The following is a 13118-nucleotide window of genomic DNA, read 5'->3' on the forward strand; positions in this document are numbered from 1 at the left end:
AAAACGCTGCCATTTTTGTGAAAAACAGGCCTGTTTTTCACCCATTTTTGCAAAAATTGGGTGCCGAGTGGGTTTCGGAAGCCTGCAAAGTGATCCTAGGGACTCAGAGAAGGCAAAAATGCCCCCAGTTGTGCAAAAATGGCTCATTTGGGGGCCAATTTTTTTTACAAAAAACGTGTGGCTTTGCCTTCCCCTAGCCCCCAGGAATACAGTGATCCCCCGGGTATCGCGATCCCGATCATTGCGAACGGCTATATGGCGATTTTTCAACCCGGAAGTCAAAACACCATCTGCGCATGCGTGCCCTTTTTTTCTATGGCCACGCATGCGTAGATGGCGCCGGGCAGATCAGCTGCTGGGCGGCTTCCCTGGGTCTTCCCCCTCTTGCTGGCGGGAGGGCGAGCGGCGGGCATCAGCGAGGAGTTTCCCCACCGCCAACGCAAACTCCTCGCTGCCGCTCGCCCGCCCTTCGCCCGCCCACGCCGTTCGCTCGCGCCGCTTCCCAGCTGAGTCCTGAAGCGAATTGGCTTCAGGACTCAGCTGGAAAGCGGCGCGAGCGAACAGCGTGGGCGGGCGAAGGGCGGGCGAGCGGCAGCGAGGAGTTTGCGTGGGCGGTGGGGAAACCCCAATCTTCGGCTCCTCGCTGCTGCGGCGGAAGTAAAAACACCATCTGCGCATGCGCAGATGGTGTTTTTACTTCCGCAGCGCTACTTCGCGAAAAACCGATCATTGCGAGGGGTCCTGGAACGGAACCCTCGCAATGATCGGGGGATCACTGTACTCTGCGGGCCTTCCAAACCCTCTGCACACCCACTTTTTGTGAAAAACGGGCCTATTTTTTGCAACAATGGGATGCCGGTTGGGGCTTCGGGAGGCCAAAAATGGCTGTATTCGGTGTATAAGATGCATCGACATTTCCACCCTCTTTTAGGGAGAAAAAAGCTGCATCATACTCTGAAAAATGTGGTATATTATTATCATTAATTTGGTTTTATTTTCATTTATAAATATTTGATTTTTGATTTTGATTTTATTGGATTTGTATGCTGCCCCTCTCCGCAGACTTTGAGAAATATAATAATTCTTTCTGTTCTCCTAGGTCACAGATTTCGGGTTTGCAAAAAGAGTAAAAGGAAGAACCTGGACGTTATGTGGGACTCCAGAATATTTGGCACCTGAAATAATTCTTAGCAAGGTATTTGAAAATACTTGACAGGTTCATTAAGCATTGCTGAAAGGAAAACACTGTTCTAAATATGCTTAGGAGGAAGTTTCATCTGAAATTTCAAACAAACTCATGCATGGCTTAGATAATAATTATCAAATATTGTCATAATATTTTCTCATGCAGAATCTAATAATTTAGTCAAATTCTTCAAGCCAAATATTGCTTGGTATTCTATAACATGCCATCTTAAAGTCTTAACACATTTAATTTGAGGAAATGGTAAAGAGTCTACTTGGGATGGTTTTAGCACTGTAAAGTAAAGTACTTTTATGACTCTTTGAAGCATGAGGGTCAGTTTCTGTATAGGTAGTTCTTAACTTACACATTTCACCAGTGAAATTGCAAAACCTATATGCAAGTAAACTAGCGGTATAATTGAGAAACACAAAAGTTGCTGTAGAAAGAACTTTTGATTTTCTTTGCTGTGTGGAAGTGTCTCCCATTTTTATAATACAGTTGTGAGATATGTATATAATATAGTCATTTATTTTTGTTCTAGATGCCTTCAAACATTATTTATTGAATAATATGAGAATAAAACCTTTAAAGTTATGTTATGCTATCTAAATGTGAAGAATTTATATTCTTATGTGTGTGTGTGTGTGTGTAATTAATTAATGCTAAATGTTTAATGAGGTATTATCATTAGACCTAATCACAATATTTTTCATCAGGGCTACAATAAAGCAGTGGATTGGTGGGCCTTAGGGGTATTAATTTATGAAATGGCAGCTGGATATCCTCCATTCTTTGCAGATCAACCAATCCAGATTTATGAAAAAATTGTTTCTGGAAAGGTAAGCATTTTCATGAGAATAGCACAGACAACATCTGTGCTTTCTTATTTATATAATTTTTAGAATAGAATAAATTTTTTTATTGGCCAAGTGTAATTGGACACATAGGGAATTTGTCTTGGAACATATTTATTTGTTTGTTTGTTTGTTTGTTGATTGATTGATTTGGATTTGTATGCCGCCCCTCTCCGAGGACTCGGGGCGGCTCCATATGATCTCAGTGTACATAAAATAAAATATAGGTTCGTTAAGAATCATAAGGCAGTGATTTTCAACCTTTTTTGAGCCGTGGCACATTTTTTACATTTACAAAATCCTGGGGCACACCACCAACCAAAATGACACAAATCTAATAAATAAATAAATAAATAAATACATACATACATACATACATACATACATACATACATACATACCCCCCTCATATATACAATCCCATGTAACATCCTCTTATAAATACAGTCAATCATCAATCATCCCTCCTCAAATTTATACCGCTCTCTCATTTCTGGGTACTTCTCCTGTCTTTCCCCCTTTTCTCTCTCATGTTTCTCATTTCTCTCTCTTCCTCCCTTTTCCCCTCATTCCTTCTCCTCTCACTTCTCCTCTTTTTCCATCCCTGTCTCTCTCCCCTCTATGCGTGTGTGTGTATACACACTCGAACCATTTCCAAAACCAGTTGAGGGCTGGGTTTTTTTCCTCTTTTATTCTTTTCAAAAACAGGTGTGGGCTGGGGTTTTTTTCTTATTATTTGGGTGCTTTTTACCATATGCTTCAAGAAGCACCTCTCTCTCTCTCTTTTGCTCTCTCTCGTTCTCTCTCTTATTTTCTTTCTCTCTCATGCTTTCTCTCTCTTGTTCTCTAGCGGGATTAGTCATCTGTTGTCCTTCTGATGCTGCCAGGGACAAAACGCCCACCCACTCCTGAGGGAAAAGACGGACTGTTTGGGATGGGAATTAGCATCTCTCCCGCGGCGTTAAGTAGGCAAGGCAAGGCAGAAACTCGCCGGACGCGGAGCCCAAAAAAAGCGCCTCAGGAAGGCAGAAGCGAAGCGCCCCCACCGCCCGCTCGCTTTCCAACGCTGTGCCCGTTGCGCCAGGCTCTTTGCCTGAATCCACCTCCTTTCTGAGGCTCGAGCGAACCTCCTTCGCCAGCAGCCAGGGGGTCGGCTTCGCCCCCTGCCCAGCCGAAAGTGTGCGTGTGAGGGGGGAGAGCTTGCTTCTGCAACCGCATGGCCAGAGAGAAGCGGGATAGCAAGGCAGCGGCATTCTTCTGCCTGGCCTGGGGCTCTGCTTGGTTTTCCCGGGCTTCCCGCAGCATGTAGGTGGCCGAGAAGACCGAGCAGGACTGTGAGAGGGGTGGGCGTTCCCACAGCGCTCGGAGCGGCTAGCGGACGGATCGCCAGTGCCGCTGCAGCCACAGCTGTGGGAGGAGCCGCGCCCCAAGAAAGCCGGAGAGAAGGATGGATCGGGCGGGGACAGCCACAAGTGGAAGCCTCAGCCTTGGAGCTCCCACTTGCAGAAGCCGCCCCTCCCCTGGCTATTGCCCGCCGCTATTAGCGAGGAGAAGCCATGCGCGCGAGGGGGCCGACTTTCAAAACAACCTTTGCTGGCCTCCGCCTCGCGGCACACTTGACCATGTCTCGTGGCACACCAGTGTGCCGCGGCACACCGGTTGGGAAACACTGTCATAAGGTACAATATGTAATGATAGTCTGAGTACAAATAAGCAATCAAATCAAATTAGAAACCAGTCAATATAAATTGTAAGGATACAAGTAACAAAGTTATAGTCATACGGTTATTAGTGGGAGAAGATAGGTGATGGGAATTATGAGAAGATTAATAGTAGTGCAACAATAGTAAAATAGTAGTAACAACAAAATTAGACATTTTTCTTCTCTTCATTAATAAGTTAGAAAAAGTATAAATTTTGTCCCTAAAATTGAAAGTTATCCTTTGATTTGTCTCTTAATTCAAATTGTCCTTAATTAACTAACTTTACTTAATTGTTGACTATCCATATGTCTAGCATTTTTTGAATCATCTTTAAATAGCTCTATACAGAAGGATTTAAAACAACTAGGAATGATAATCACCTGAAAGCAAGTTGTGGGGAGAATTTTTCAATTTCATCCTTTTTATGTCACTGGTTATGTCCTTGCTAGATACAGTGGTACCTCGTGATACGAACCCCCCCGTGATACGAACATTTCGAGATACGAACCGGGGATTCGGAAATTTTTTGCCTCTTCATACGAACTTTTTTCGGCTTACGAACCCACCGCAGATCGCAAAATGGCACTCTGCTGGGTGGCGGCGCCCAGCTGTCACCTTTTAAAACAGCCAGGGGACTTCTCGGCGTTTTCCCGAATGCCGAACCCGGAAATTCAACAAAAGTTCGGGTTCTGGAGGCCGCAGAGAAGCGCCCGGCTGTTTCAGAACTTTTCGGGTTCGGGAGGCCGTCGAGAAGCGCTGCCGCCCGGCTGTCAACTTCTGAAACAGACGGGGGGCTTCTCGGCATTCTCCTGAACACCGAACCCGGAAATTCAGCAAAAGTTCAGGTTCGGGTTCCGAAGGCCGCGGAGAAGTGCCCGGCTGTTTCAGAAGGTTACAGCCGGGCGACACCCGGTTTGTAAGCCAGAAAAAGTTCGTAACAAGAGGCAAAAAATTTCCGAACCCTGGGTTCGTATCTCGAGATGTTCGTATCACGAGGGGTTCGTATCACGAGGTACCACTGTATATTCATTGAGTGCTAAATAACATAAATACCCTTCATGTTATTTTAAATTATTGTTTAAAGTATAGGAAGATGCCATAGTAAGCTGAAAAAGTAAACTAAAATATAACATACTAGATGAATACCCGTGCTTCACTATGCAACTATATGATCAGGTTTGATAAAGTGACAAAGCTTGGAAATGTATGTAGAATGCGTAACTCATTAGCATCAGAGAGTGTTAATATAAGGCAACTGGCAGTTGGAACAGAGTCCTTTTCGGGTGGGGAAAAGAAGTGGAATATCTAAATTCCCAGCCCATAGGCCAGAGGAATCACACGCTGGCCACGCCTATGCCTGGTTTAGTGAAGGGGTAGTATCAGAGCATATTAATATAAGGACCTGGCAATTGGAACAGAGTTCTTTTTGGGTGGGGAGGGGGAGTAGAATGTCTAACTCTTTAGCATTAGAGCGTGTTAATATAATACTGTATAAAAAATGCTAATGATCTGATGGTCATTTCAAAAAATCCTTTCTGAGCGAGCACCTACTTTAGAAGCCAAAAGGAACATGTGTGCCAACTTTCAAGCTTGTAGGCTTTACAGTTCTGGAGATTTTGTTATGAGTGAGTGGTATTTGGCTTATAAGTAGGTAGGTAGGTAGGTAGGTGGGTGGGTGGGTGGGTGGATGGATGGATGGATGGATAGAGATAGATTAGAATAATTTATATACTGTAATCTGGACTATAAATCTGTTTGGCATAGATAGGAATTAAAGAAGAAATTACATATTTAGGGGGGAGGAACCACGGCGAGCGGGTGAGGCAGAGCTGAGCTCTTCACCCCGAACCTGAATTCCCTGAAGTTTGGAGGCCCATGCCAGGACATTTCATCTCTGGGGGAACAGACGAACAAGTAAGGAACTCAGAGAACATCGTGGCAAAAGTTAAATCACCCGTCGTGAAGACTGAAAGACTCTGTAACTCCAAATTGGAAACAGGAAGATAGTCGCCCATTATAATGGTGGCTTTGATGTTGTAACAGCTTAAACAGCATGGAAGCAGGGAGTAGCAGTTCAGTTGGGTACAGGTGCTCGTCAGGAGCCAGCAATTTTAAAGAGGAGGGGATATCAACTTTTGATACCACTCAATGTTAGGGAAGGAACATTGTGGCACCTGCTTTTTGCTATGGATAGTTTGGACAAGGACAATACATTCTTTGCGAATGATGGGGAAGAAGAACGTCTGACTCACACAAGAGTGACTATAGTAGCACTTCTATGCTATTCTTTAAATTAATCTGATTTTTATCCTCCTGTGAGCCTGGAAAACAAAATAAAGCAAACAAACAAAAAATGAAATACTACTGCTTTAAGAGTCATGTTAACTTCAGTGGCTAGATTTGCTTAAAACAGTGGTACTTTTTTTTCTGAATCTCATTGTATGTATGGTATAATGCATTTGTTTGCAATATTCTTCTCCATTTTTGTGTGGCACAGGGGACCTCATGGAAATAATGCTTCATGGGGTTCTTGATTGATTTGAACAAAAAAAAAACATTTTAAAAGATGCAGTACTATTAGTGAGAAGTATGATTGATTGTGGTTGGTCTATGTTCTTGATTTCTGACATTTCCTTCCTTTTTCCCTCTGACTTTCAAAAATTTATCTAGTTTTTCTAAAAACTAATGATCATTGTTAGTTATTAATTTGTCTTGTGTTTCTTTCAAAATATAGTTGTACTAACTACTATTTCACCACTAGCAACATAGATTAGGTTTCATTTGGAATTAAGTTCTGTCTTAATTTTTCTGTTCAGTTACTTATTAGTGTTAAGAATGAAGTATAATTATGCATGTGGTGTTCTCACATTCCTTTTATGACTCTTGAGTTCCTAACGTGTTTAAATTGTGTGTAAACATTATGTGACACAAAAAGGAAATCCTGTGAGTGATTTAACTTTATTGTGAATAAAAGGGACTAAGGTTTATAACACATGATTCTTTACATGAAATCGTGCAGAGGGCAAAGCATATAGTAAATGATATAAAGATAACTATTTCATATTAGTAGTGTCTCTCTGGGTTGACCAAAAAATAGAATATTTACAAGCAAACAAAATTTCCAATTGGAAGAGTGGAATAATTCTTCCTCCAGAATCCCCCACAAAATAGGGCATATTTAGGGGTGGAGGTGGGGAGCAGTAACAACTAAATATCTGGGAAAATAAAATATCAATCTATTAAAATTCTTTTGCAATCCCCCCCCCCCCCCGGGTAAATCAGCTTTGATAGAATGTTATATAAATATCTATCTTTGGAGTAGCAGACCTGTAAAAAAACAACCACTGTTCTATCTGGTGCTCAGAAATTGTCCATGCAATTGTCCTTTGGGAAGCTTAGGAAACCCATGTACAGATAGTCCTCGAGTTAAAATTGATGTTGCTAAGTGAAATTGATTTGTTAAGTCAGTTTTGCTCCATTTTACGACTCTTCTTACCACAGTTAAGTAAATCATTACATTTGTGAAGTTAGTAACGTGGTTGCTAAGTGAATCTGGATTCCTCATTGATGTTGCTTGTCAGAAAGTCGCAAAAGCTGATCACATGACCCAGGACACTGCAACTGTCATAAATATGAACCAATTGCAAAAACATCTGAATTTTGATCATGTGACCATGGGGAACCTGCAACAGCCATGTGAAAAATAGTCATATTTTTTCAGTGTTGTCGTAACTTTGATCAGTCACTAAATGAGTGTTGTAACTCGAGAACTAGCCAAAATCTTTGAAAGAAAACATAGATATGTTTGAATTTTGATAGGCTTTATCTCTGTGAATGGAAATATTCAAAAGTATAAAAATATACAATGTTTGATTTACACTACAGTGATCCCCCGAGTTTCGCGATCTCGATCATTGCGAAACGCTATATCGCGATTTTTCCACCCGATGACGTCACTCCCTTCCTTTCTCATCTTTCTTTCTCTCTCTCTTTCTCTATCTTGCTTCTTCCTCTCTTACACTCTCTTCCTCCCTCTCTCATCTCTTTCTTTCCTTCTCTCTCTTTCTCTATCTCTCCCCCCCTTGCTCTCGAGCGGCAAGCGAGCAGCCGGGCGGGCGGGCGAACGGGCAAGCGGCAAGCGATCTTGGGGTTTCCCCTTTGCCTGGGCGGCGGGAAGACCCAGGGAAGGTTCCTTCGGCCGCCCAACAGCTGATCTGCTCCGCAGCGCGGCAGCAGCGAGGAGCCGAAGATGGGGTTTCCCCGTTGCCTGGGCAACGGGGAAACCCCATCTTCAGCTCCTCGCTGCTGCCGCGCTGCGGAGCAGATCAGCTGTTGGGCGGCCGAAGGAACCTTCCCTGGGTCTTCCCCGGGTCTTCCCCGCCGCCCACACGCAAACTCCACCATCTGCGCATGTGCGGCCATGGAAAAAGGGGCGCGCATGCGCAGATGGTGTTTTTACTTCTGCACCACTACATCCCGAAAAATCGATTATCGCGAGGGGTCTTGGAACGGAACCCTCGCGATAATCGGGGGATCACTGTATATATCTCTAACTCATCTGTCATCCTTTTCAAATAAAATCACATATATTGCTACAGTAAATGTATTGGATATATTTTGTAGGTACGTTTTCCATCGCATTTCAGTTCAGATCTTAAGGATTTATTAAGAAATTTACTCCAGGTAGATTTGACCAAGCGGTATGGAAATCTCAAGAATGGAGTAAATGACATTAAAAACCACAAATGGTTTGCCACTACAGATTGGATTGCCATTTACCAGAGAAAGGTAAGTTTGTGTTTATTTAAAAGGAATTCAGCGACAGCTAATGAAAATTTCCCTGTCCTTTCTTATTTAAAGTTGCTGTATCTGCTTTTACCTTTAAAACACACAATATTTCCAAAGTATTTTGGACCTTAGAATCATAAGATTAGAACCAGTGAGTTCCTAAATCAATCCATCTTGCCTCTATTCAAAAGCAGAAGGGTTCCATTCCTTCCTCTTTTAATTGTAGAAACCTCCACTTGCTTCTTGATATCAAATGATTTCCAGTACAGCTGTGGTCTCCTTTTATTGGCTTCTCTAAAATATTGTTCCATATATATAGATACTGGGTATTCTTCTTCACATAAGTAACAGAGACAAAGATGATTCCTAAGCTAACTCTCACCAAAGCAATAGTATTTACTAGTAGTTTCTATGAGAAAAATTATCATTCTTTCTCTAAAATATTTTGGGAATCTTTAAATTCTTAACTTACAAATCTTCTTAAAGTTATCTTGGGAAATAATATTTTTTGAATTTTTGTACAGTAAGCATTTCTAGTAGTCATATAATAGTTTCAAGGTTCATAGGCATGCTGTTTTACAAAAACATTATTTAAAAGCCTAATCTGAAACATAATAATTTATTTAAAAACTAGTTACATAGCTATGCAGTGTATTTCAGAAATGTGTTTATGCCTATGAGGACTCTCAAATAAATGCAATTTTTTAAAAAATAAATTGATATACCTTTGAAAACCCAATGTCAAAATCTGGTTTATACAATTGGTTTTGGGTTGTTTTTTTTAAAAAGTACTATAATTTGACTATATAGCTAGTCCTTAACACTAGACCAAGTATACACATTTATTTTCTTCTTTTTTAGTCACATAGCAATCCTAGCCTTTGAATGAGACATGGAGAACCACAATCCCCAAATAAGCAGGATTAGAATGAACAAAATAATAATAATAATAATAATAATAACAACAACAACAACAACAACAATAATAATAATAATAATAACAATAATAATAATAACAACAACAACAACTACATTTTGACTTGATTTTGCTACATTAATTTTGTTATTTTGGCAGTTTCCTGATCTGTGTAACTCCTTGATTCACACAGTCGGTGACACAATGTATTTCTGTTTGTTCTTTGGCAAATTTTTCATTCTATCAAATAGTCCTTGTAATGATTGTTTTTGAAGGCTTTATTATTTTTTTTTAGTATTTAATTCTTAGCAATTAACAACTGTTTGTGCTTTTTTTAATACAGGTAGAAGCTCCATTCATACCAAAATGTCGAGGCCCAGGAGATACCAGCAACTTTGATGATTATGAAGAAGAAGATATCCGTGTTTCTCTAACAGAGAAATGTGCAAAAGAATTTGCTGATTTTTAGTACTTGTTGGAGGATAAGAGGACATCAGGGCTCATATTGGGGTCTTTGCACTCTGTTAACTCATGAAGTGGAGCTGAGACCATCATATGTCAAAACAATTACCTAGTTACTTCATTCCACAAAGCTGACTGAGGTCTTTATTGCCATCTTCCATGTGTGCAGGTTGCACCAATCCTTATAACTAGGCACAATTAAGCAAGCACGGTTTGTGCTGTTACACAGAATATAGACCACTTTTCCTATTTACCTTTTGGTTTCTATTGTTTCCTTTGTTTTCTGTGTATTGTTAATTTCTCCTCTTTTCTCTGACCCACTTTTTTAAAATGAAGTAGCCTTTTACTCAAGAATGCTCCATTTTATTTTGAATAATGTATGTATATGAATGAAACTGAAGGTGTTCAGGCTAAATACAAGTTAGACTGAAATGGAAGGTAAATGTTGCTTCTAGTTTGTGCTGGCCAATCCTTCTGTGTCCATCTTTGTGCGTGAGGCTACAGTTCATAGGGGTTTCTTTTAGTGGTTTTTTTTTGTTTCTTTGTTTACTTTGATAAAACAATCTAAACCTATCCCAACTTCATTAGCATTTTGAAAGTAGTATATTTATCATCATATGAGGGTATGCTAATTGACTTAAGGATCTCTTCCTGGAGACTGACCAAACTATTTTCAAAATTGGAAAATTTGTATAGGGTACAGTAGCTAGCCCTGTGCCTTGGTTTTTTACATTGCTGGCAGTTCTTCTCCCTGCCTTATAGTTTGTGTTATTTTCCTAGGCAGTAAATTAATATGCTGTAAGCATACTGTGCCATAAGTAGCACAGTCTCAGTAAGCAGGAACAATTCTATCCAGTCTGGGCTTTGGACCATATTTAATCATGTTTAGTAACTTGCATCTAAAGAATTGACTATTTAAATAGGTTATAAACACCTGAAAGCCTGGAACTTGCAGAAGATTTGGTCAGTATTGAGACTAGGATTTTTAGTAATGTCAGTGGGGCTCCTGAAGTATTTCACATTTCAACCCTTTTTTTTATTGAAGGGGGGGAAGCATCTTTTTTATCTCTTTAGCTATGAGAATAAATGGTTTAGCAAATTGAAAATTTAGTATTAAAATATTGATAAGTTGCTAGATAAACCTGGTATTTCTGTTAGCTGTGAAGAATAAAAGAAACAAATGCCAAGTTTTTATTCTGGTATACTATATTAGTAAATTCAAGGATGGAATGCTGCTCAAATCATGGTTTCTATCAGCAGCACTACATTCATATAGAAAAGAGACGACGTTTGAAACTGCCACCATCTGTAATGTGGTGTCTTCATTTCTAACATATTTTTCTTTTGGTGAAATGAAATTTATGGTTGCACAAAGAATTGATTGGATTGAATTCATATAATCTCATCCACTGACCTGTATGGATATTGCTGCCATGTGCTTGCTTCCAGCACTTTTTCAGACTTCTGTTTCAGTGTTTAATGATCAGTAGCTCAGCACATGTCCTTGTGCTTTTAAATTTATCCATGCAGTTTTTAATTAGGCACTTACTTTCTGATTTATCCCAAGAGGGCCTGTCTTAAGATGGCACATCAGTACACTTAGACTCGTGTTTTATGTTCAATTTATATGTCTACAAGAATGAAGGGTTATTCTATCCAATTGATCCAAATTGCTAGGTAATCAATGGATTCTCTACAATGCCAATAATTGGCATCATTTCCTTTTAATCTCTGTGACACTCCTTTAATGAAAACCTCTGTAGACATTTTTCAGTCTAGAATATGATGAATCATACAATCTTCTGCACATCTTTAAGTTGTCAGGCAGTTTTGCTAATCATTGTTAGTTGTTTGCCATCTTTGTCCACTACTGTCTGTCTATGTGCAAGACAAGCATATGAAAATCTGCAGTTTAAAATTTTTATGTAATATACTGTCACATTAATAAATTAAACAATTATTTGTATGAAAAAGGTTAGGTTTTTTTGTATTTCATCTAGACAGAGGACATGCTGTTGTATGCTAGCTGTATCCAATAAATTCATTAATTTGTTCATGGATTTTAATAAATGCTGCAGATCATTTTTTAAAAATTCTGGTATGAATTTTAGCCAGTAGTTTAATTGGGTAATTTTAAATATATGTAAATATGAGGCTTACTTCTGGATGTCCATGGAATGGATTCTAGCATGTCTAAGTTCTCAACTTTAGGTGGACAATTTTGAAACACCTTTTTCATTCTTTTGATTTTTGCTTGTTTAAATATTTTACATTGTCAGAAATAAACAGTAAACATAAATCATAATAAGGGAGTAATAGATTGAATAGAAAGGGGCTGGAAAAAATATAAGGAAGTTGCTATTCACAGTGCATGAAAACACATTTTCCAGCATGCTGTCTTCCAGATATGTCAACAATCACTCCCTGGCAGCACTGGATATGCTGAAAAAAATAAGGGGATTTCTGTCCAACACATCTGGAGGACAGCAAGAAGACTTGTGTTGAAGTACACATTTGGAATTGTGCTAAATGGTCCTATCATTTTAAATATACAAAAGCCACAAGAAGATAAAGATGCCTCTGTCTAATTTAAAAAACAAAAAACGTTTCCATCATATGAAATACTGTATATTTGACAGTAGAGACTTGTTAATTTTACACAATTTGAGGAATTAAGTGTTGGACTGTATGGTATCTTTTAACTGTACTCTAGCTGTATGTATCTCATTTTCAACATAAAAATGTATCTCATTAAGTAAATTGCTTCTCTTTTTTTGTCAGCTGCATTAAAACCCTTATTTTTAAAATCCTTTAAGTATTTACTGATTTCTTTGAAAATAATTAGTTTGTTATAATAGTGTGCAATACAGTAAAAGTTTATATACAGAACTGCAAATTAAATTATGTACAACACTGCATAAAGACTGTGCTGCTTTTTTATAAGGTAGTATATCCCATTTTGTATTCTCCTTTGCCATGGCAATCAAATTTATGTGCTTTTTGTAAAACAAGTTTTATTTTGAGGAATACACTGCAAGTGACATGATGTTAGGCCTAATTCCTATCTAGTTAATCTCGTAATGTTTCTAAAAAATATGCCTATTAGTACAGGATTCCTTTCTAAAGGAAAATGTTGGTTTGTAACAGTCTTTCTCAACCTAGGATGTCCAGACAGGTTGAAAAACATTGGTTTGTAATCTTCCGAACTG

At 39.3% G+C, this 13118-nt stretch overlaps 1 protein-coding gene across 2 annotated transcripts in view; it reads left to right on the forward strand.

Annotated features, from left to right (window-relative positions):
* The window catches only part of PRKACB (protein kinase cAMP-activated catalytic subunit beta), a 90568-nt gene extending 77737 nt beyond the window's left edge, over window positions 1-12831 (forward strand). Inside the window, exons 7-10 of one of the 2 annotated variants that reach the window (XM_070746266.1) lie at window positions 1100-1195; window positions 1903-2025; window positions 8367-8531; window positions 9791-12831. In XM_070746266.1, the coding sequence (XP_070602367.1) occupies window positions 1100-1195; window positions 1903-2025; window positions 8367-8531; window positions 9791-9916 (510 nt within the window). In that variant the 3' untranslated portion in view covers window positions 9917-12831. Of the gene's footprint in view, window positions 1-1099; window positions 1196-1902; window positions 2026-5538; window positions 6731-8366; window positions 8532-9790 lie in introns of those variants that run through there. The other variant, XM_070746267.1, reaches the window with a different exon arrangement.
* Window positions 12832-13118: the final 287 nt, after the last annotated feature.

This window comes from Erythrolamprus reginae, chromosome 3 (assembly GCF_031021105.1).
Source record: "Erythrolamprus reginae isolate rEryReg1 chromosome 3, rEryReg1.hap1, whole genome shotgun sequence".
NCBI lineage: Eukaryota > Metazoa > Chordata > Lepidosauria > Squamata > Dipsadidae > Erythrolamprus > Erythrolamprus reginae.